The sequence below is a fragment of the Cryptomeria japonica genome, chromosome 3 (genome assembly GCF_030272615.1).
Source record: "Cryptomeria japonica chromosome 3, Sugi_1.0, whole genome shotgun sequence".
NCBI lineage: Eukaryota > Viridiplantae > Streptophyta > Pinopsida > Cupressales > Cupressaceae > Cryptomeria > Cryptomeria japonica.
Window position 1 is genome coordinate 974,057,760 of NC_081407.1, and position 26,485 is coordinate 974,084,244.

At 36.0% G+C, this 26,485-nt stretch overlaps 1 protein-coding gene and 1 long non-coding RNA gene across 5 annotated transcripts in view; one reads left to right on the plus strand and one right to left on the minus strand.

The window, feature by feature from the left end:
• LOC131078366 (uncharacterized) overlaps nt 1-7,505 on the plus strand; it is a 59,537-nt gene extending 52,032 nt beyond the window's left edge. The window contains exon 12 of one of the 4 annotated variants that reach the window (XM_058016040.2): nt 3,787-7,505. In XM_058016040.2, coding sequence (XP_057872023.2) covers nt 3,787-7,005 — 3,219 coding nt within the window. In that variant the 3' untranslated portion in view covers nt 7,006-7,505. The remainder of the gene's footprint in view (nt 1-3,786) is intronic. The other 3 variants (XM_058016041.2, XM_058016042.2, XM_058016043.2) reach the window with 3 other exon arrangements.
• Nucleotides 1-12,387, minus strand: part of LOC131078367 (uncharacterized) — a 59,218-nt gene extending 46,831 nt beyond the window's left edge. Inside the window, exon 1 of the long non-coding RNA XR_009371811.1 lies at nt 12,367-12,387. This is a non-coding gene — a long non-coding RNA (uncharacterized LOC131078367). The remainder of the gene's footprint in view (nt 1-12,366) is intronic.
• Between the last annotated feature and the right edge of the window lie 14,098 nt (nt 12,388-26,485).

Consider the following 26,485-nt stretch of genomic DNA (forward strand, 5'->3'; position numbering starts at 1 on the left):
GCGAATTTAAGTGATAGCTCCCGTCCCTCTCTCAGGGACCAGAGCGATTTTCCTTATAAGACAGGTTTTGGGCGAAGATCAAGAAGTGTTAAGTTTGAGGCAAGCAAAGGAGGCGTAACGAGTCCGTTGAAGATAATTTGAAGATTGTAAAAACGCCAAGTGAAGCCCATATTGTCCTAGGCGCTCCTGTCCCTCTCCCAGGGACCAGAGCGATTTCTTCCTTAGACAAATTTCTTGCCAAGTTAGAACGAAATCCAGGCCAAAGATGAATGAAAGGGTGCACAACGTGTCCATTGAAGATAATTTTGGAAGTTAGCAAAGTGTGATTGAGCTTGAAAATGCAAGTTCGCTCCTGTCCCTCAGCCAGGGACCAGGGCGAAATGGTAGTTATCTTGCCTTCCTCCCAAGTTTAAACCACTCCAAGTCAGGGTGTAAGGTGGCAAGGACGTTTGGAGGTGTCTCGACGAAGAATGAAGTTGCAAGGACCGCCAAAGATGAAGGAATTGCACTATATGCTCAAATTCGCTCCTGTCCCTCAGTCAGGGACCAGAGCGGAATTTCTAAACATGCTTAAGTTTTGAATGATAATCACGTTTCAAGTGTTCAAGAGGGATCAAAGGACACCGTTTTACATTGTGAAGGCGATTGCAAGTTGATAGAAACAAAGATGAGCCCAGGATACCAAGAATCGCTCCTGTCCCTCACCAAGGGACCAGGGCGAAAATCCTTCAAACATCAACTATGCCTTGTTAAGGACGAATAAAATAAGCGTGGAATGGAGGAATGACGTTGTTGCTTGCCTCATGATGAAGACTGGCGATCGAAGAGACAAAGGTCAAGGAGAAAACATAAGGTTCGCTCCTGTCCCTCACCAAGGGACCAGGGCGATTTCAACCTTAAAAGGCATTCGTCCACAAAATCAAGTCGATCAAGCTCGAGGTTCCTAACAAAAATGCCAGTTTCAACGTGGAGATGATGGTTTTGAACGTCAAAGGCAAAAGAATCAAGGCTAAGATGATAATTCGCTCCTGTCCCTCAGTCAGGGACCAGAGCGATATGGTTTGTATCTTTCCACCTCTCCAAATTTTGGCGCTAAAACATTTTTTTTGAATTTTATTAAATGCTAAAAATCGATAAATTTAATTAAATAGCATTTAAAAAATTGCGCATGAGTATTTAATTAATTATTTTTGCCTTTAAAAAATCGAATTAATTAAAGACGAAGGCATTAATTAATTAATTATTAATTTAAATAAAATCAAATTGGAGCGCATGGATTTAAATTCTCAATTATTTTGCAAGGTCGGCCCCCTCTTTTACTAAATTTTATTTGTTTTTGGGCCTATTTTTCAAGTCGGCCTAGGGGCAATTATCAAGATGAGCGCCTATATAGGAGGGGTGTGTTGAGCATGTTAATCCATCATTCAATCATTTGTCCAAGTGCGCTTTTGAAGGAGCAATAAAGGAGTGCGAAATCTGGTCCAGGAAGGAGCGATCTTTGTTGAAGGCTAGAGGTGGAGCGAATTTTCCTCAAGGCGTTGAAGGCTAGAGGTGGTGAAGTTGATAGAAGAAGCACATTTTGAAGACTTCGATCCACATTTTGCTTAGCAAACTTGCTTAACTTTGCATCTTTTCTTAGATTTAGTTGTCAAGTGGAGGTATGGCGTAATCACCTTGGTACCATTTTTGAAGATTTAAATTTTGCTTTGAAAATCCTAAATTAGGAAATGATAACTCAAGATTTATCATGAAGTTTCCTAATTAAAATCTTGAATCTTCCTTTTAAAGTTTAATTTTTAGATTTCAAGATATATTACTAATTTTGAAATGTTGTGTAGGCATCAAATGGAGATCCCGGAGTTGGAAAATCAAGCCAGATCAAGGACGATCAAGCAAGGACAAGGACGACCTTCTTCGATCCAGCCTAGCATCGACAAGGACGGCCTTCTTTGGACTAACTTCATCAAGGGCGACTTCCCCAATCCAGCGTTCCAAGGCGAGGTACATCATCATCCTGCAAATCAAGGACACAAGAAGTCAAAGCAAAGGGTTCGTTGAAGAAGCAGATAGTTCCAGAAGAATTAATTAAAGCTAGCTTCTCAACAACATCAAGTTGAATATCTACCAAGTTCCAAGTGTCAAATGAGGTGGCATCCTAGTCATCGCTCATCCAGTCAGTGTGGTCCACCTCAGCATGCCCAGATTCGATGTACCTAACTCATGGAAGGTGGCACAAACTCTGGTGTACCTACCCCGGCTATCCATTGGTCGATTTTTCCAGAGAGGACATGTGTCCAAGCAATACAATTTTATCATTGGTCAAGCATTAAATGTTATGTAATGGTTGTAACAAACCCTAATTAGGGTTTTCATTGTTGAATCTTAGCCATTGATCTCGAATTGATCTAAGCCATCGAATTGTATTGAGGGCACTATATTAGCCCTGGCATTTCATTTGTAAAAGCTAATTAGAAAGAGTTAGAGTTAGTTAGTGAATAGAGAGTAGTTAGAAGGTGATTAGAATAGCAATTAGAGTAGAGTAGAGAGAGAAGGCAAAGATTGTTGCCAAGAGGTTGTTGTAAAAGACTTGTAACTTCATTGAAGAAATGATGAAATTTATGGGTCGATTCGACAATTTGCATGGTCTTTATACTTCTCATATTTGATTTCATGTTATTAGATGAGTGGAAGTAATGTGCTTGATTGATGGTGAAATTCGTATATCCATACTACTAGCAGTTTGTTGATTGCAGACTTGCCTTGCGTAGTCAACTGGAATCATTCAGCTTAAGCTTAACTTCAATTGTCGCTTCTTCATCGATATGCATCAACCTGATGGTGTCTATGCCTGCAGTGATGATTTGAACATCATAAAGCTTTCCTTCGAAGATCGCACTAGCCTTGTGGAGATGGTCCTGCGATGTCAAAACAAGACCTAGTTAGAGTTTCATCAAAGATCAATCATTGCTCCTACATTCTTAGTGTTAGGATTAGATCCTTTCCTCGCCCTCGTCTTTTTTCCTTTTTTCAAATCTAAGCTAGTGAAAATCCTGTGTTCCAGCAATATTCAAAGCAAATCAAAAGTTCAGGCATCAAATGTAAGTCCCCTTGTGATTCCAGCAAATCACATCATACCACAAAGAGCTTATCCACACGTAGAGACCCTACATACAAGAACCTTGGAATCATCCTGATTGATCCTTTTCCGCGTTATCTTCAGCAATCAGAGGCTTTATTCAAGAGAGGATAAGGTACCCTTGGGTATTTTATTCTGTGTTTGATTGTGTACAAAATACACGTCAACAGAACGTCACAAGGCTCTAACAAAAATCCTAGAAAGCAGGAAAAAAGGAGGGTCCCCATTTGCAATGGGGCGATGTGTGAATAAGGTCACAACAGGTCCTCACACAGATGCTAGGATAAAGAGGCTTTAGATCTAAAAATTATAAGTGGAGAATATGAAAGTATAAAAACATTCTCTGATAATGCCCTCATTTGCTGATTCATGCAATTGGTATAACAACCATTCTTATTTTATCCACAAAATAATAAGATTGATAAGACATATATATTTCTTTTATCTGTAGAACATCTCTACAGAGATTAGTTGTAGGCCTTGAATTTGATAAGACATATATTTCTTTTATTTGCAGAATATCTTGACAGAGATTAGTTGTTGGCCTTAGTCAAGAATATATGGTAGTTGTAGAGCTTATTTTAATTGTCATAACTTCAAGTTTTCATCTTCAGAGTAGTTTATCTTCTCATTCAATCTTTTTTGTACAGCAGCTGCTGGAGGGGCTTAACGAATTTCCAAGACAAGATGAAGGTAGATATGTTCGACTTGAAGAACCCACACCATATAAACCTCCAATCGAAGCAGTTGATATTCCAAAGATGATGGAACCATCAGTTACTGAATATAACTTGAAAAAATCCCCCCAGGACGAAGCTCAAGTTCCATGCAAAGCTAAGGATATGAAGGACCCTATGAGCACATCTAGAGAAGCTGAAGAGAAAACAGTTAAGATTCCAGTCCAAACAGTAGGAACTCCCACTGCGGTTACAGAAGTGCCACTTTTAGCAGAATCTGAGAAGAGGCATGTACCTGTGGAGCTCCCATGCTTACCAGAGATTACAAGAGGGAAGCTATTTGATAAAAGAGAAGAACCTTCTCATGTTCCCGTCAGAGATTCAGAAACACCATCCTTGAATTTTCCTAGTCACACCCCTGGACAAATCAAAGAGGAAGATTTTCCAGTACCTCCAGAACTCAATATTACATTGCCTGCACTTGTATTTGATGCTTCAATAATAAATGATTCAGCACAGTGTCCATCAGATGTTTCTGAAGTCCAAAAAGAAGCCGAGAAAGAAATTTATGACACAACTCCTAAGACAGAATATAAGCCACACAAGCCTATTGTTGAGGTTGGAGATGCGCTGCCAGAAGCATCACAAGAATATGACAGGAAGATAACTTTAGGACAAGAAACTACTTCAAGCAATACACTCGTAAACAGAATTGCAGACAAGGAATCAGAACACAAAGAAATCAACATACCTAAAATCATTCCAGAACCCCCTACACCAGATAATCCAGAAGAATGTGGCCCAAACATTCACAAGGTCCAGGAAGAAATTGTAGAGGCAAGTCAAATGAAGGAAGAGCTTAAACCCACACCTCTCCAAACTCCAAAGCAGCTGCAAAAACAAACTATTGAGATCAAAGATATGCCAATCAAACCAGAAGGTGAACCAAAGACAATTTATTCACCTGAAATCATTGCAAAAGCTCCCACAACTGATATTCCACAGGAATGTCAAGCAAAAAGCCCTGAAGTTCAAGAGGAACTGTCAATCAGTGAATGTTCCTTGAGACAATGCATGGATGAAGCTCATGTTCCAAACAATGCTGATGATATGAAGGAGCCTATGCAGACATCTAGAGAAACTGCAGTGGAAACAGTTAAGCCACCAGTACAAGCAGTGGAAAATCCAACTACTATGAAAGAGTCACCTCTGTATGCAGAAACTGAGAAAATGCGTGTCTCCGTGGAGATTCCATGCTTCCCAGAGCTTACAGAACCAGAACCACTTGATAAAGGGGAAGAACCTTCAAGCACCACACTCAAAAAATGGTATGCAGAGGAGGAATCAGAATGTGAGGAAATCAACATACCTGAAATCATTCCAGAACCTCCTACAGTAGATAATCCAGAAGAATGTCTTCCAAGAATTCACAAAGTCCAGGAAGAAATTGTAGAGGCAAGTCCAATGAAGAAAGAACCTAAGCTTACGCCTCTCCAAACTCCAAAGCAGCAGCAAAGGCTCACTACTGAGGTTGAAGATAAGCCAGTCCAACAAGCAGAAGAACATAAGCAAATAGTTTTGCCTGAAATCATCTTGGAAGCTCCCACAACTGATGTTCCGAAAGAATATGAAGTGAAAATTCCTAAACTTCAAGAGGAACATTCAATCAGTGAATATTCTTTGAGACAAAGCCCCCAAGATGAAGCTCGAGTACCATACATAGGTGAGGATATGAAGAAGCCTATGAGCACATCTACAGAAACTGCAGCAGAAACAGTTCAACTAGAACAGAAAAAATCAACTGAACAGGAAATAAACCAACCTAGAGTTGTCTCAAAATCTCCTATGCCTAATACTGCACAAGAATCTCCAGAAAAATTCATTGAAGCCCAAAAAGAAAATGTACAAATGGAGCCAATACAGACAAGTAATCAGCCACCTTCAGAAACTCCAAAGGAATTACAACAACCCAACATCAAAGTCAAAGTTGAGCCAATAAATGAAGCAGAAAAAGAGGAGACAACACAGAAGGAGATTACTTCACCTGAAATTGTCTCAAAAACACCCACATCATATGGTTCTAAAGAGTGTCCACCAGATATCATTGACGTCCCGAAAAAGCAATTTGACACAAGTCCAGTTCAAGAGATTGCTAAGCCAGTTGTTCCTGAAACTCCAATAAAATTGCAACCACACAGAAGTGAGGTCGAGGAGTCAATATCAGCAGAAAGAGAAGTTCAAAAGAAAACACATTTAGAAGAAGAAACCACTTTGAGTGATGCATATGAAGAAGAAAAGAAGCCAAAACAGAAGGATGTCATTCCCGTGAAAATTGTCCTAGAAGCTCCATCTGATATTCCAGAAGAATGCCCACTAGAATTTCCTCATGTGCACAAAGAGCCCACAAGTCAAGTGCGGGAAAGTGTTGAGCCATGTCCACACGAGACTCCACTAGATTTGGAACAGCCTATAGTTGCGATACAAGACATTAGGCCTATAGAAGGAATGCAACGAGAAGATAAAGAAAGAGCACCTTTGAAAGATGTAGCAGCTCCAAGGGACTTTTTTGAAGAAAAGAAAGCAAGAAAGAAGTCCAAGCAAGAGGAGATCTACTCCCCTGACATCATTAAAGAAGTTTCCAGACCAAATAGTCCAAAAGACTCTCCACCCACAAAAATGGACATTACCCCACCTAAAGTCATAACAGAAGCACCAAAATCAGTGCAGGAAAAATCTGCTCCTCACCCAGTTTCTCCCAAAACTCCCAACAAGATGCAATCATCCACTATTCAGGTTACAGATGAACCAGTCCAACCACTGCCTGAAGAAGAGAAGAAGATCAAACCACCTGAGATTGTCTTAGGAGGTCCTGTTCTGGTACAGGAACAAGCTGAATTTGAGCTTCCTGAAACTCCCAAGGAGGTACAACAAGGCCCTGAACCATCAGAGAGGGAACAAGAAGCAACACCAATGCAGGAGGAGGAAATACAAATAGTAAGTCCAGTGCAAAAAAAAGAAGAGAAAGAGCCACCATCACCATCTTCTGATGGTTCAGAAGATGCAAGTAATGATGATTCTAATCCAAATCCATTACTGAAGCTACTGGTTTCTGCAGGTTTTGGTTTGGTTTTCATTTTTGTACTCGTCAAAACAGTGAAAAAGTTCAGAGATGATAAGAGCTGGGTTAAATAAACAGGATCATTGCTTCGGCACATTTCAATGAAAAATATATTTCAGTTCTCATCAGCAACACCTGACAATTTTCCACTTTTTTGATTGCACCACATTTTAAGAAGCATAACCCATTTTTGTATAGTTAATACAATAAGACTTTTGTGGAATTGATTCAGACAAGTCTAAAAGATTTCGAATTTGAGAATGGTACAGCAATTACTTTGAAAAGAAAGAAAATTAAAGGCGATTGGTTATTTAATGAAGTGTACCTAATAGTGCCAAGGAGACTTCAAGTTATATTACAACTGGGGAAAGTTGTGATGGGAGCTAAATGTGAGCTTGATTTATTCAATTTAAGAGAGAAAATATTTGTTAACAATAAAACTAATAGAAGAGAAGCATTTCAAATGCAATGGATCTGAAATCACTTTTAAAGTTGTTGGAGGTACACGCCAATCTCTTTCTCACTACCCATTTTTCAAAACTATACTGAAAAAACATCTAACTAAAATGAATAAGATGTGTATTTATCTTTAAAACTAGATAAAAGTATGTTTCATAACAGAAGGAAAAAAATAAAGGTTGTTTGTGTGTACAAGAGCTTTACTAGATGTCTCAACATTATCCCTCACTACACAGCATAGGAAAAGAGAAAAAAAAAGAAGGATTACATTGCATAGAAGGAACGCTGTATTCTATTTGGTTTTCCCAAAGGTTTCTCTAAATTTTCATCTTCAGTTTTCTTTCTGTTTTTTGTTTTTCCAAAACTCATAAGCCGCTCTCTAAAGCCTCAAAGGTTTTTTTTATGACAGCTACAAAGCCTATCATTATTATTGGACAATGATTTATATCCCATTAATTACTTTAAGACAAATTTTCTTTTGTTTAAGGTCAATATGGCCTTCATAATGTGTAATCGTAAATCTCTTAATTAAAGTATAGGAAGTTCAAAGCTTTTTGTCAGGTGCAAAAACCATGGATCAAATTTCCAATGTCAGTGTTCAATGCCTTTGTGATTTTTTCATACTGCAGTCCCATTAGTCATATTAGAACTCCCAAGGTCCCTTACCGATTACAAACACATTCCAATTAAAAACCATATGATCATATTGAGCTAAGGTTTTGCTTGAATTTGCATTGGTATACAGTTTCGAGTTCTACAATCCAAGCATCAAATGGCACTTGCTGATCTCTGAAAGGTTTTGCTGCTGTAGAATACACAATTGATAAAGGATAAACAAACTTGGAAGAATGTGTGTGTTTATGCATAAAGCCACATGAGAGTGTGTTCATCTATACATACAGCGGTGTGTGTGCATGTGTTTGTTTATCCATACAGGCATTTTCTGCATGTGTGATCATGTGTGTGTTCACGTATCCTTTTGGGTGTATAAGCATCTATCCATTCGCATGCCTGTAAAGGTGTATTCATACTGCATTATCTTAGGGTTAACAAGATAGATTAAATTAAATTTTGGTACTGCAATCTCTAGTTTGATGAGTAGAAATTATATGACTCAATTTGAATAACAAAAAATTTATTTCCCTGCCCATGAAATTTAAAAAATATATAATAGCTGCTAGCCTAACTTGTATAATTTCAGGTGTTCTTCTCAATCACTTGTATACATGACTGCTACAGGAATTCAATAAATTTCCAGTACAAGATGGAGACATCTCTGGTCAATCTGAAGAACTTCCAGTCAGCACTCCAACTGCGTAACATTTCATAGATGGAAAAGTCCAGTGCTGAATGCCAGTTGAGGCAATGCCTCGGAAGTGAGCCCAAAGTTCAATTTCCATTGGAAAGGTGAGTTTCCAGATAATTGAATTAAACTAACAGTACAGAGAGCAGAAGCTCTCACTGCCATTTTAAAAGAAGCCACTTCTGCTGAATCTGAAAAGGTGGATGTTACCATGGATACCCGAAGCTTGCCAGAGGTGAGAGAAGATCAAGATAAATTAGTTACATAACCTGAGAAAATCACTTTGCTGAATATTTGAAAAGAGCTTTCACCAAATATTTCTGGATTTCCAATTGAAGAAAATACTGAAACTCCAAAGAAAAAGTAACAACCCGCTGTTGAGGTAAGCCAGTCCAACAAAAACCAGAAGAGAAGGAAGAGAAAGAATAAAATGAAATAAATACAAAAAGAAGTCAAACCTTGTGCATGCCGAATGGTTGGAAACAGAAGGCAACAAAGAGATACCTTCTTCTACTCCCAAGGATGTAAGTATTTCTTCAAATTCAGATCCAGTAAAGCAGTTGTTGCTCCCAAAATATACCACCTTATTAGGTTGCTCTGTTGCATTAGCTTTTCAGCATATCACGAGTTGATGGTCATAATTAGCTACATGAAACACACACTGGCATTTCTGATAATTCAATAATAGATGGCCTCACACTATTCACCATCATTTTATTCCTAGTTGACTGTTTTTGAGAGCATTTCCTTTGAAAAGAAACAGATTTAATTCACCGTATAGTCACAAAGAGAGAGGGTGGCAGTTCACACCAAAGTCCAAAAATGTTTAAAATAATTTATTTGAAGAAAATTTCATGCATAAATTTCATAATGCATTAAAATTGCCTTGCATGGAATTGTTTAATAACATATATTTAATAGCCTTCTATCTAAGCAAAATAATTGGTTATTGGGATGGAGAAGGGTTAGCTTGGTTTTATCATTTAAGTTATCCTAGCAAGAGAAATAAATTAATAAGAGTCATCAAAATTTTTCTAGGTGATTCAGGGAAAATTAATTGAATATTATTAGGCAGATATTTCATATTTACCCTTAATCCATTTTCTTCCACGTTCCACAGTGTTCTGGTGATGGCATGATGCATTTTGGAGACAATAGTAAATCAATTGGTATATGACACAGTTTTGTTTCCTTTGTCTGCAGAGTTCACAAACAAACACCGCACACATGCAGGCATACATACACAGAGAGTAGTTGCAGACCTTAGTCTAGCTGGCATTATTTCAAGTTTTTATCTGAGTAGTTCCAAGATTGTCCCTTCATTGAACCTTTTTTAATAACTGCTGCTCCAGGGGCTCGATGGATTTCCGAGAAAAGATGAAGATGAATATGGTTGATTTGAATAACCCCAACATACATTCCTGCAATCGAAGCAATTGATATTCCAGAGTTGATGGGTGTAAGAATATAGATGTCTCCATTGATATACCATATTTGCAACAGGTTAAAATAGAGGAACTACTTGATAAAGAGGGAGAAGAAAAAACTCCTCATGTCCCAGTTAAAGAAGAAGAAATACCACCGCCCAATAGTTCCACTCACACCCAAACCCTTCCCCAGTTAGTCGAAGGGGAAGGTTATCAACATCTCCATAACCAGATATCACAGCAAGCAATTGTATATGATTCTTTAATAATAAATGTTCCACAAATGTGCACTGGATGTCTCTAAAATCCAAAAGGAACCTGAGTGAGAAATTTATGACACGATTCCTCTCAAGACAGTAAATAAGCCACAAAAACTCATTGTTGAGGTAGGAAATGGGCCATTGGAAGCATCATAAAAATATTGGTAAAAAATAGCTCTACAAAAGGTCGCTAATTACTAGTCCAGAAAGCTTCATGCTCCTATAAACACGTCTTGACAGGTCCAGTGCAGGAGAATGCTAGGGCAATTCTTTATGAAACTCCAATAATACTACAACACAGAATTGCGATGGAAGAGGAGCCAAAGGTAATGGCTCATTGGCAAGAGAAGTTCAAGAAAGGACAAGTTTACAAAAAGCAGCTACTTCAAGCGATGCACATAAACCAAGGTAGGAACCAAAGCAGCAGGAAAATCACTCACTAAAATCATTCTAGAAGCTCAATATGATATTCCAGGTTCCTGAACACCACAAAAAAACCTTCAAGTCCACGAGAAACTTCCAAGGACAAAATCATTACGGCAAGTAGTTAAGTCAACTACCGATGAAAACCCCGAGGCCTTACCACGATCCACTGTTCACGTAAAAAATGAGCCTGCAGAACAGGCTGGGAAAATTGAAGAACTACTATAGGAGGAAATGCAACCACTGCAACTCCAATTAGAAGAAGGATTGGAAGTGGAGAAACTCCATTTGAATCACAAAAATTGGAAAAAGATAAGGATAGGGAGAAAAGTAAGCCACCTTTCTCTCCTAAAGATCTAAGTGTTGATCCAAGTCCGCCATTGTTGAATAAGTTGCTGGTACCAGCTGCTTTAAGCTTGATAGCTTGCATGATTGCATGTTTAACAGCATAAAGAATCACAAACGACAACAACCTTGGGTAAAGATAGTGGTAACGAAGCATCCTCGAGTATACAATTGAATTTTCCAGCTCAGTTTCTAATTTGGATATATGTCAAAAGCTCAATAAGCTTTTATTAGCCAATTACATGGATTAGCACCATCTAAATATAGATGACCGTTGACCTTCTCAATAAGGTGTAGAGTCTAGACTCTAGACTATTGCATGTACATGGGAGAGGCAGAAATTGCACCCTTAATATCTTCCCATACCTGATCCATCTCGAGAGTTTACCTCTATCACTGGGGCTCTCTCTATATGGATGGCAGGATTCAAAGAATGTCTGCAATACAAGTCGGTCTTGGCACCATTCAGAATAAATCAGATTTCCAACATCACCTACAACATTTTCATTTTTGGCATTTCTGATTTCCAAATCATCCTGTAAAGGCATGATACCACTCCCTCACCTTGTAGGTAATCAAATTCTACTATCATGTCAATGAGCTAATTGTGTATTATGATTGTTCTATGTTTTTATTGACTTTTCATTTGAAATTTGCTAATTTCCACAGCATAATTTTGTAAAAGGGAAACTCCGTTTACATGTTGCAGAGATATTTCACATTTTTCTTACACTTTGGCTGGTAACGAGCTTCATTTCACCTCAACAGATACAAATACTTGTGTCGGAAAAGCATGCCTTCTTGGGTGAAGGCTCCTTAGCAGAAAAGATCATTTTGCTGCACACGCATTGAGGTAAGAAATGTTTCCTTATCGTTGGTAATTTCATATTGTTTATACAAATTTCATGTTTGTTGGCTACTGCGTAACATCCTCCATTTGACCTCTTGGAAGAGTCCTCACTGTAGAATGTATTGTACAACATTATTATGAGAAATTTGCAAGACGCTTGGGCACGCCAACAGGAGGAGGATGGCATTTGCTGCACGCACAAACGTGCAAAAATAATTTAACACCGAACTGATATGGAACGCTGAAATGTTAACCCACCCTACCTAGGATATTCAACGCATTGCTTACGGCTACAAATAAAAAGTTCAAAAGGAGGGTATATATTGGTAGTGGAAAGAAAGACAATTCTTATGAAGCAAAGATTATACCTGATTGCAAGAAGAATCACCCCAACCAGGCCTGGAATTTGACAGGCAAAATGGCCGTTTTCCCACTTTTGAACCGTATTTGACAGCGTAAAAAATTAGTAGAACGTATGCATTGACATGCTATTTTTTTCACAAACCGTATATATGACACTTAAAATTATTAATAAGCCGTAAAATATTATAATAGATCATATATATTGATATATATTATTTTACAATGTTTATTATAAATATATGAATTTATTTAGAATATTTTAAAATGGTAGGATTAAGATATAATTGTTTCTAATTTTATATTATTTTTATATGAATGTTTAGCATGTTTTTTCTTATATAAATTTAGAAACTTTGTCAATTTATTTTTTAATATTTTTTAAAGATTGTCTTAAATATCAATATAGAAACTTCTAACAATTGAAATGATAAGATATAATTATTTCTGCTTTTTTAAAATATTGTAATAAAAAAATCTAAAATGATTTCTATTTTTATAATAAACAAGATTTTTGGGTTGAATTTAGAAACTTACGAGTAAATTTAAGATTTTTTTAGTGCATTACTAATTTATCATTGTTTTTTAAATTTTTACATTTTTTTGATGGAATTATTTCTTTTCACTTCAATTGAATAAAAAACTTAAAATAAACTATTCACAAATTAAAAAAAATTGACACTTAACATTTTTGAAAAACGTAAAATGAAAAGCATTTAAATTATTAAACCGTCATAAAAAAATTCATGACAGGCAGGGGCCGGCAAATTCCAGGCCTGACCCCAACCACGTCTCCAGGTAAAGGAAAAAATATCATACGCGCCCAATCATCTAATGTCACAGCTCAAACTAAAGCTGAAAATCTGTGCTCTGCAACCCAGACATGATAAATTTCCATACCTGTATTCAGACTCGTAATTATGATGAGAATAGCATTGCACGCTTGATTACAAGTCCATTTCTTATAAGATTATGTCTTACATGTGAGTTCAAAGATAATGATACTTGTATTTATGATTAGAACAGCATTGTATTGAATAATAATTGTATAAAAGATTTAGTGGTAAAATAAAAAAGTTTAGTTTCTTATAAGATTATATAGAGTGAAATAGGGAATTTTTTATTGAGTCAATTGTTGTGGTGTGTCTCTAAGATATTTAAAAAGAAGTGAACAAATGGAAGTAGTTTGATGGTCTAAGGTTGTCTTGGATGATATTTTAAGTCAAAGAAAGAAGACTTTGGATGAAGCAAAATATCAAATGAATGAGAAAATGGAATATTTATTTAATGCATGCCCCACAAATAGCAAAGAGACAAAAGGTTTTTCAGTTATAAGTTTCTCAAACAAATATGGGGTGAAGTGTTAGGGAGAAAGAATAAATATTATCAAGGAGTTCCACCCATGTGTGAACATTAGCAAAAAGTGGACATAGCGGCTAGTATTATGTGGAGAGTCAAGATTTTGATTGCTCAACTAAGAACTGACTCTCATCAACTTCGATGTGAAATAGGATATTGGAAAAGACCTAAAGAAGCATGAGAAGAAAGGGTGTGTAATGTTTTGCAATATCAAAGCAATGAAATCAGATAAACACTTTATTATGGAGTGTGATGCTTTCAATGACATCAAAGACAAATATACCAATATCATGTCAATTGTTTCTTGGTACAGTTTATTTATTGAGACTATTTAGAAGTTGGGGGTGCTCGTCATCTCCTTGAATAGGAAAAGGATTGATATGTAGATGAAAAAAATGGTATTGTTGATTGTTTCATATAGCCTTGTGAATGTTAAAAGTTATTCATTCATATATTGAATATGAGTTTTAAACATCAATGCTTTTTAGTGACCTCACATTTTGAGTGTGGGTTCAAATATAATTCATACCTCCCATTTATTTAAATCTTTATATGTAGTAAGTGGGATTGGGTGAGCATATTTACCTTTATAGACTAAGGTTGATTTAGTGAGCTTTTTGAAATGCTATATGGCAATCACATGGTCAATCTTCTTTATGTGGGAATATTTCCATGCGATGTTTGATTTGAATCTTCTGGATCATAGTTTAAAAGTTAATAAAATTTACTAGTCCAAAAACTTAATCTAGATTCACCTTTGCTAAAAAATTGACATATAAAATAAATTAGTAATTAGACTCCAAAGTTTAATGGTTGTGTTGAAGAAAACTATTATTAAAGAAAAAAAATTGTTTTAGAGAGAATTTTTCTATAGTTAAATCTTTCATTAGATGAAAAATGATACAAAATGTATAATACAAAATGTATAAAATTTATTAAGTATAATATTTTTATTAAGATAAGTGCTTCTGACTGAATTTATGAACCAAAAATGGGTTTTGAAAAGACCCCAAAACCTTTTACAACATGAGCATCAACAAGGTCCAATGACTAACAAAGGAACGAGCCTAAAAAAGACCAACAACCAAATGGGCAAGCATAAAAAAGACAAACAACCAGCATGGAATGAACCTAAAAAGGGCCCAAAAAATAAATAAACATTAAACTATAAAAATATCAAAACTACAAAAGAGGGACACCAATTAAATAGTCAAAATGGTTTGAATCCAATCCTCTCCAAAAGGCTCTAAAGAGGAAAATGACCATATTGGGTTGACCTGCCTTTTTTTTAAGAAGTACTCATCATGACCAAAGGATTATTAATCATAAATTTTGGTTCTATTTTTTGCTTACATGGGGGTCTCCTAACCTCGCAGCCCCCTTCTATGGAATCCAACATCTTCCCTTTATTCAAAGATTAAGTACACACCAAATTTGATGTCTTGTCCTTAAAGAAAGATCCTTGGGTGCTAGAGCCATTAACCTTTAAACCTAAACTCTTTCCTTCATTCCTCATCTTAGAGTGCTCTTTTTCATAATGAAGATCTTGGAACATGTTGGAGAATTTCACAACTTTGTGGTAACAAAAATAAACCTACAAATTTATCTCATAATAAATTCTATACTCCCAAACACCAAACTTGGAGCATAATTAATAGTGTTTGGCAACACGTTATTAATTTCCATACTTACACAAAATTAGCAAAATGATGGCACCACTCCGTTGTCGGTGCCTAAAATTTGCCCAAATTAGAGCTAGCAAGTGTTGGAGAGGCTTGAAACTCATGTTGCAGTGCCAAATATTTAGTTGAAGAGACTCAAACATAAGATACAAGGACCAGAACTATGTTGTAGTAACATAAATTATGTGGCAAACACATAGTTTGCTACTACAAGAATATAAAAGATGCTACAAATAAGAGATAGAATCTATAAGAACAAAAACTATGTTGCAAAAATATAGTTTGAAGTTGCAAGACTAGTAGAAATCAACACTACAGTGGTTCTAATCGCACAACAACAACTCATAAAATACCCAAATGTTCATAGACAAAAAAAACCCCTCTTGAGCATCAAACTTAGAAAAAGATCGCCATTCACAAGAGTGCACACAGTCCAAGAAAGACAACAATTTTTGAAATAGCATCTCTATTATATTTGACTCAAAATTTACAATCATTTGTAGTCATTTAAACACATTATATTCCTTCATATTACTAGGCCAAAATATGGCATTCCCTATTTTCCTCTTTCTTGCTTCTTCTCTTTCATGTGCTCCTTTGCTTTGAACACTCTTTCTTTCTCTTTTTTGTTTTTTGGATTTTTTTCTCTTATTCCTAATTGTTGCTCTTCTCTCTATTTTCCCCTTCCTCTCTTTTTCCTCAAAATTCCTCCAAAATCTAGAAACTTCAACCAAAATCCCACCTAGATTGGTTGCAACACTAAAAAATATGACATTAGTGTCCAACCATCTAATGTTGAGTTCAAAAAAATCTTGCTTAGATTTATTCTTTTCCATTTCCACTTATTGTTCAATTATGAGCCCATTGGTAGGTATTTGCTACTCCAAATAACCAAAAAAATCTAAATTTTAGATTTTAAAATTTCAACACATATTATACAATGATAGGTGGGGAAAATAAAATAAATAAATAAAGCCTATACATGATGCTCCTTCATCAAATTACTAGGATACAAAAAAAAATGAGCCTTTTCTCATTGAGTAAAACTCTATGGAGTAAAACTTTGTGTTACTACAAGTTAACAACCCCATAGTTGTGGATTAGCAATTCTGTTACTATAGTTAAACTAGAATGAGTTCAATTATGTTGGGCTTAACCAAGTGGCATCCTCTAATGGTATGTTCTTTCATTTTACCAAATATTCAATGTGTTTTTTTTCCCTAGTCTTCTTAACCACTATAGAATTCAAAATGATTTATATCTCCTCTCGCTCTCTCTCAAGTAGTTGTTCCATCTGTTTTTCTAGTGATGTTTCCTTTTTTTCTTATTGTTGTGATGTCTCTCCCTCAAAGTGAGTGTAGAGATCATAAACATTAGAAATTGGAGATATTTCCAAACTTGTAGATAGCTCCAACTCATAAGCATTTGGTAAGAACTTCTCGACAATTTTGTATGGTTCAATCTTCTTCCAATTGATTTTATTAAAGGCATGGCTTGAAAATTATTGCTTTCACAAATGTTCCAACATCATATCTCCCACTTCGGAAAAAAAATCCTTTTTAAATTTTCTTTTTTTATGTATAATATTAGTTACTCCAACCGAGTGTTTCTCTTACCTACTGATGCAAATTTTGCATGTGTTTTACAAACTCTTATCCTTCAACACTTCTCTTATATCCTTTGATATTTGCAAGTTCTCTTAATTTTGAAGTACCCTTAGAACTGTAATCATAAAAAATTTGGAATGGAATCTTACCTATACTCTTATTGACTGAATTATTGTATGCAAATTCAGCTTGAGACAATATCAAATCCCATTTCTTAGGCTTATCACCAACCAAACATCTTAGCAAATTTTCTAGGCTTTGATCAACAACTTCAATATTCCCATCTGTTTAAGAATGATGTGCAAAGGTAAAATTTAAATTAGTACCTAATTATTTCTAAGTGATCTCCCAACATGTCCTACAAACCTAGTGTCACAATCTAAAACTATACCTTTTGTTAAACCATGCAATCTAACAACCTCCATGAAGAATAAATTTGCAACATGCGTAACATCAATGGTCTTATTGCAAGTTGTAAAGTGTCCCATTTTTTAAAATCTATCAACAACCACAAAAATAGAATCCCTACCTCATTGTGTTCTTGGCAGTCCAAGCACAAAATCCATGATAATATCATCCAATGGTCTCTTTGGTATGCGTAACATGGCAGATATAATCTCATGTTTTGACTCCCTCCTTTGGCATATTGACAAACTTGACATCCTTACAAAATATTTATGATTTTTCTTTCAACCTTGGGCCAATAATATCTTTCACAGTTGCACCATAGTCTTTCCAGCTTCAAAATGTCCACCTAAACCACCACAATATTTTTCCCTTATTAATTTTTTTCTCATCAATCCTTGAGGTATGTGTAACTCTTATCCTTTAAATAAAAATCCATCTTGTATAAACTAGTACATCCATGGTGTCCTATCCCACTCCTATCCACACTAATAGGTTCCACACATGATTTCCCTTCATCCCTAAAGTTCAAATTATCTTTACATATCTTCTTTGTAATATCAAGTTGTAGTTTCATAAATTGTATCCTCATACAATTTCACACTCTTTTGGGGCTCACTTTGGTGGTTTTCCTTCATACCCTTGATTCATGACTAATTGTGCTCATTCCTTGGCCAAATATAGAATCTCAACACAATTCTATGCTCTTTGACCTTGAATTCAAGCCAAAATGTCAAGACTATGGTGCCTAGCACCACAAACCTCCTAGATTATGGCGTCTAGCACCCTAGTTTGGACCCATTCCAATCCCAAATTTGAACCTCTAATTGTGAGAAATTATTGAGTGAGAAGTACTCCCCAATTTTGGCCCTATTCAAAATTGTAACATGAAATGTGTGAAGTTGTGTATAAATACAACTCCCATCCCCTCATTCGCACATCTCTCAAGCTCTTCACATCAAGCAAATTCCAATTGAGCAATTACAATTAGGCATCTTCAAAGCATTAAATGAGAGATCTGAAATCAAGAATTCAAGTTAGCAATCATGATCAAGTTTATGTGCTCCTCCACGAATGAAGGCATGCTTTAGATTTGAGCAAGTAACATCAACCTTTCATTCATAAGCTTCAAGGAAAGAAGATCATAACACATGTATCTCTAATTCTACATTTCCTTAAGGTTTTCAGCCTCTTCCCTACCAAGGGTAAACTCTATTTTATAGTCATCATTGTTGTAGTGGAGGTTAATTCCTATTTGGGGTTTGACTTAGGAAAGCCCCTATACAACCCAACACTTTTCCCCTCTTTCCTCTGTGCAAGTTCCAAATCCGATAGTCCAAAGTTGCAAAGTTGTAAAGAGTAGAGTTAGACATACAGTTTTAGATTTTGAAAAGGCGAAAACTCCTAGCCTAGGGAACATCACTCCATCGACTAACACCTTTTTGCCAGAATTTCAAGAAAATGATCTATAGAGCATCCTGATTCAAAATCTGCATTTTTTAATTGATGAAGACACCACCAAATCTAGGGTGCCTAGCTCTCTTGACTGACACTTTTAGGCTCAAATTTTAGTGACATGTTCCTTTTTGTGTCTCATTTCTAGATATGAATTCAAACTTTGCATTCCATTATGTATCTTTTTGTTTATGTTGATTCTTGTCAATTTCCTAGCACTTTACCTAGTGTTTGCATCATTTGTTGTCTTCGTCATATTCAATCATATCAAATCAAAAGAGAACAATCAACCACAATTCTCATCTTGTTAGAAACACGGTTGTCTTTGCACCAAAAGATTGACCTATTAATGCCCACTATAACCTTGAGATTTTAATGAATCCAAGGGAGGCAATTAAACTATTTTGCAAACTCAAGCACCTTGTTGCACAATATAAGGAGAACAAGGGCGCACAACTTGCAACAATACCCCACAGTGCAAGTGAGGGGTTTGAACCTGTGACCTAGACTCTGATACCACTTGTTAAACCCACGAAAGGACTGAGAGGGGGGGTGAATCAATTTGGAACACTTCAAATCTGATCTAAGTGATATAAAACAATTATTAACAACAACACTAAAACATCAATCATCAACACATGAACACCAGATTTACGTGAAAAACCCAATCAGGGAAAAACTATAGTGAGAATCATACTCATAATATATATAATTGATTACAATTTTTTAGGCTTACAACCAAGGTGAAAAATGCACCTGGAGGACTTACAAGACTTGGGCACACTACCTTAGGGCAAGATGCATGGACTTTATCAATTGAGGCACACTGCTTTAGGGTAAGACACAAAAGAGGTTGCCAAGAGACCCACTATCTTCTGACAAAAGAAAGAATACCAGAATTGATATGAGAAGAATCTCTTGATTATGAAATTGTCCTTGAACCTCTATGTCAAGTGACCAACATCATGGAAAACATCTCTGGTAATCACCTCTATTACAACACACTATCTCACTAAATGTATCACCTTCAAATCTCTTCACTTGCAGTCTCAAATTTGCTTGCACATCATTCACATTCACTTCTCATTAATTCACACACTATCCCATATATAACTCATGCATCTGTACTCCTTAAATATATGATAGATCACCAAAAACCTAATTGAGGGTCGATTTAGAACAAAATAAATATTATTACACAAAATAAGCTATCTAGACCAAAAATACTCAAAGCAATCCACTTCAAGAGAAAGAGGGAACCCAAAAACATCACAATACATTCTTCCAAGTTAAATCCAATGAACTACACACCAACATATCTTTCAAAGTTGCCACCAATCAAAACATGTAGATAAACAATAAGGCTTAGCACTTAGTTGGTCAAAATACATATTCCAATACAAAATACCTAACATGGATCACTACCCAACATGGTAAGACCCATAGCAATGTTCTAACTCAACCTTCAATGCATATCCAGACCAAAAAGTATGATCCAAATAGATAATTCAACCAAACACACTGAGCCATAGCATAACTGAATTTACCAAGCACAAACCAACACAACTCACCATCAAAACAAAAACACCACCAAATAATTGAACTAAAACACTACATAAACCACACAAACATGTCCATGAAACTGCAAAACAGGATTCAACATAACCATGGACCACTAAAGACTTTCCAAACCAGTCTGATAGACACCCTTAATTTCAAATAATAGCAACAACCAACTTCTACACTCCATAAAACATAATCTTTACCATCTAAAGGAATGCAAAGGATTCTACCAATGAGACATTAAATATTGTTCTTTGCATACATTAAGTACTCTTTCCTACATAAATTAAAAACACTTTCCTACATATTGAACTTGCCACAACCAACGCTGAAGCATCAAACTCAACAACAACACCAAGCACTAGACAAAGAAATCTACAACAATACAATCATATCTAGACCAAACTCCATTGAGACAACCAAGTTTGACATCAATGACAACCAAACTCAAATATCAACCATATAACTAGGATTTCCAAGAATCTCCCCCCTTATCATTAATGGAAAACCAAAAATTCTCCTTCTTCAAGAAATCTCTTCCCCAAAATCTTTCTACCCCTTTGACATCAAAGACAAAAGACACAGGATGACATATTGATCATCCAATATCCAACAAACACTACATATTGCATTGCTCCCCCTAAGAGCAACACCAACATCAATCCACGAGACAAAGGATAAGAAATGAATCTCCCCCTAGAAAAATGAACCTCAAATATGCAATTAGTTAAACAAAGGAGGGGCAATGATCCCTAGTTTCAACCTAAGATACTCAAAAGTATCATTTGCTAATGCTTTATTAAAGATGTTTGGAACCTATTCCTTTGTAGAAATGTACTCCAATATGATTTCTCTCTTAAGAAATGATACCTGATTGAAATATGTTTAGTTCTTGAATACATTACCAGATTCATTGAAATGTTTATAGCACTAGTATTATCACACATGATAGGGACAGCTTCATCACACACTACTTTGATATCCTTAAGAGTATGTTTCATCCGCATAATTTGAGTACAAGAAGACGCTGCTATAATGTATTCTACTTCTACAATAGATAGAGATACTGAATCCTACTTCTTACTTAACCACGACACCAACCTATCTCCCAAGAAGAATGCACCACCACTAGTACTTTTTCTATCATCAACACATTTGACCCAATCTGCATCTGTGTATTCCTTCAACATGAATTATCCACTTTTTATACCAAAGACCAAAATTCAGGGTACCTTTCAAATACCTAAAAAATCCTCTTCATTGCTTGCTCATGTGATTGTTTTGGGCTAGCCTGAAATCTTGCAACTATACACACAACTTGCATAATATTCAGTCTAGTGGTAGTTAAATGTAACAACCCTCCAATCATATATTTGCACTTCTTCTAGTCAACTTTCAAAGATTTATCATCTTTTCTCAACTTACAACCAACAACCAAGGGAGTAGCAATCTATTTACAATTCTCCATTTCAAACTTATTTAGCATTTCCTTAACATACTTGGCTTGAGAAATAAAAATTTCATCTTCTATCTACATAACTTGCAAACCAAGGAAGGAAGATAACCCACCAATCATGATTGATATTTCAAATTCCTTATGCATCTCTTCAGCAAACTCTTTGCATAGACCATCATTTCCTCCAAATATAATATCATCAACATAAACAACAACAATGAATAGTTTGTTACCTTTTACTTTGAAATAAAGATTTCTATCAGCAGTACCTTTTCTAAAAAAAATCTATAACAAATATCTATCCAGTCTTTCATGCCAAGCTCTAAGTGCTTGTTTGAGTCCATATAATGCTTTCTCTAACCTGTAAACCATATCCGAATCTTCTAACAATTTAAACCCATCCAACTTTAGATGTCCAAAATTAATTAAATTAAATATTTAATTAATTTTATCCTTTCTACGAATAAATTTATTTAATTATGTTACCTTTATTCTTCTCAGAATTAAATAAATTTTATTTTATTAATCCTATCACTATAGTCGAATAATTGATTTATTAAATAAATTGATTATTCCCTATTTCTTCTAAATTCCTCAAAATTAATTAATTCTTCTAAATCCCCTTTTAGTTAATTAATGACAATTAATTAACTTAGTCATGTAATTCCTACAAATCGCTCTCCTTAATTCTTCATTAGCCTAATTAATTCTTCTAGAAGCCTACTTAACATTATTTCCTAATTTTTAATTCCTCCACTCATCCTCTCTCCTCTGTCAAATCCTCCTACAAATCCCACTCATCTCCTAATCTCTTATTAACCCACCTAATCACCTTCTTAATCATTTGCTAGTGGCTAATCATCATGATTAGCCACCAAGTCAACACCAATAGCTATAAATGGCTAAGTCCACTTGTCCCCTCCTCACCTTCCAACCTTAAATACACCTAATTGGGTCATTTCAAGGAATTCAAAATCTCACACTCTCCCACATCTCTCATCTTCCCAAGGAATTTTAAATTCCTTTTCTCATTTCGTTTCCCCATGCACTCCATTATTTGAGAATTTTTAATTCTCTTGTTCATCCCCCCAAGGAATTTTTAATTCCTTCTTGTCTTCCAAATGTATTTGTTATATCTTCCCCATGTACATTGTGGAGTGTGGAGACAAGAAATGCCTTTATGGAAAATCTCTTGGTCTCCAAACCTTGTCCTCTCATGTCCCCTCAATCCATGTGCTTCCTCTCCTTCAATCTCTACCCTTGACCCATCTTCAATCTTGACTATCCATTCTTGCTTTTTTCAATCTATAAATTGGGGTCTCCTCCCCTTCATTTCTCATCTTCAACTTGTGCAATCTCATGATGTGTTATTATGAGGATCCGATTATTACTGAGAGGGGGGGGTGAATCAGTGATAACAATAAACTGCAATCTTTCACCAATATGAAAATACTTCACCAAAAATAGTTCATAACCAGTACCAGTAGCTTATCAAACAGTCTTCAAATCAGATTTACCAAAACATTATTGATGGCTACTTAAGTGTTCATCATTAAGCAAACATAGTAAGGACATCAAATGAATAACTCAACAATCCATCCACAACATGAACATGAAGATTTTTCACGCAGAAACCCAAATGGGAAAAACCATGGTGGGAATTGGTACCCACAAAATATTTGTACTCTTTTGGAATGCACCCTGTTAAAGGCCTGGCTCGGTTAGGAGCTTTACAATTGTGCTCGATTAAGAGAAGACCCTGTTAGGAGTCACCCAGTGAAAGGATTTTAACCTCAGCTTTGTTAGGAGCTCTACCTCGTTAGGAGTAACCTTGTTAAAGGATTTAAACCCAAGTTAATGAGCCACCCGATGAAGGGATTTACAAGATTAGGCCTATTAGGAACTACTGGGTTAAGGGATTTTAATACTGCTGCAACTATTAGGAAACAATAGGTAAATGATCTGATCAATGCACTCTCTGCTTGCTCGTACAGATCCATTTCAGCTCCAATATTCTTCACTCATGCAGACATCTCAATCTGGTTTGGCACACTCTCCTTCTCTGATCACCGACACTAAATCTCTTCTCAAACTCGACCTAAATACACTTTTCAACTAGGTCAGTTACAAAACCCTAACAACATTCAAAATACATTGAATTTACATCATAGATCATATCATATCATTACAACTCATTATAGATCATCATACAAATCATTACAACAAATTTCAAGACAATTACAATCGTTGAATGATCATAACACATCACTGCACATCGATCTGATAAGTTGTCAAACCCTTAACACATTCTGCTAAGAACTTTGCTATTTCCCAAGAAATTTGATCCTTGTGCGCACTTAAATGCAATCTTATCGTCACACACAGTTTCTGACACGTCACCACTAAGTAATGAACATGATAAGATTCACCACCAAACCATAAAAAATCACCGGTCAAAGATCTTGTTACCGATTCTCAAACCCTTTACTGAATAAACAACAATCAATTACAAACATGACTTCTGGTTCCAGTCATAGACTCATTATACTATCATAAGCATAGATTCCAAACCGCACCACCTAACTCAACATGGATCTCTACTGCAATCATCTCCTTCACTGTTTCTGCTTATCGGTTCACTGTCAACTTAGCAAACATACCATTACCAGTTAGGCTAGATAACTTATATAACTTATATGATATACCAAACATGAACAAACATGGTTCCCATCAATGACAACACAAATAACTGATCATAAAGCATCATATCATAATTATATCATCACCAACAGTTCATCAACATATCATCACCAACAGTTCATCAACATATCATCACCAACAATCCTTCAATATATCATCATCCTTTACCGGTACATCATCATCTCTGTCAATTATGCCAATATGCCAATAATGTTGTCCATTTGAGCTTAGAATTCATCCATTAGCAACCTCATTATAGTCATTTTGCATCCATAGTCACCTAGAAACCCAATCCACTTATCCACTTTGAGCATCCATCCATCTCTCGCTCCACATCCATCATCACTTGTGCAATTGGAGAGAAAACAACACCAACCAAGAAGGGAAAATCCAAACAAGTGGAGCACAAGGGCACATCTTCCACTTCATCAAGCCCAATTTGAAGGAGAAGGTATAATGGTTTGACTTCGTGTTTTGATTGATTTATTTATATTATGACCATTGAAGCTTGCCTTCCTAGTTGACCAACAAGAACCACCTATTTTAGATGTATGTGTTGATGATGATGCTCTTATAGCATTACTTAATATGCAAGACCTCGAGAACCATATGAATTTTCATGGGATTCAGCTTCACCCAGAAGCTTACTTTGGTAGTCAAGTCAACTCCCTCAATCACAAAAATGAAAACAAAAAGAAAAATTCCCTTGGTGAAACCTTTCTAAGGCATCTTTGGACACAGAAAAAGTAAAAACAAAGGACGTATATTCTAGTGAAAACTTGGATCAAGCACTAGATGATGGAGGAATTGACTTACCTACCATGGTTCCATATAAACAAGAAAGATCCCCACTGCTAATTGAAGAAACCGACACTGTCAACATGGGAACAAAAGACAACCCTAAGAATGTGTTCCTCGCCAAATCATTAACGGATGAAGAGAAACAAAATTTCGTGAGCTTTCTAAAAGAGACACAAATAAACTTTGTCTGGTCATATGCAAACATGCGAGGCCTTGATCCCGAACTGGTGGTACACAATCTTGCAATCAGACCTAATGCTAAACCAGTTAAACAGAAGTTATGCAAGATGCATCCCAGATAGCATGATTGGTTAAAGAAGAATTACAGAAGATGTTAGATGTAGGTTTCATCAAACCCATAGATTATCCTGAATGGCTTTCCAACATTGTACATGTCGGAAAGCCTGTCGGGGGCATTATAATATGCACAGACTTCAGGGATCTAAACAAAGCATGTCCAAAAGATAATTTCCCATTGTCAAACATAGACATGATTGTGGACCTCACAACATGGCATGAAATGTTATCACTTATGGATGGTTTTTCGGGATATAATCAAATCAGGATCGTAAAGGAAGATCAGCATAAGATGACATTCACAACACAATGGGGCACCTTCTGTTATCAAGTTATGCCCTTTGGCCTTATGAACACATGAGCTACCTACCAATGAGCTATGACAACAATTTTCCATGATCTCCTGCATAAAATAACAGAGGACTATGTAGACAACCTCCTAGGTAATTCCAAAACAAGAGAAGAACATATTCCCATCCTAAGGCAAATTTTTGAGAGACTTGAGAAATACAAGTTGCATCTAAATCCCAAGAAATGTGTCTTCGGAGTTACATTTGGTAAGTTCCTAGGGTTCATAGTTTCTCATCGAGGCATAGAAGTAGATCCTACAAAGGTAAAAGCAACAATAGAAATGCCTCCCCCTAAGACACTCAGGCAACTTCGTAGTCTTCAAGGAAAGCTCCAATGCATCTGCAAGTTCGTTGCACAACTAGAAAACAAGTTCCATCCATTTGCTCACCTCCTTTACAAAGACACTAAGTTTAAGTGGGATTGCTTATGTCAGAAGGATTTTGATAAACTC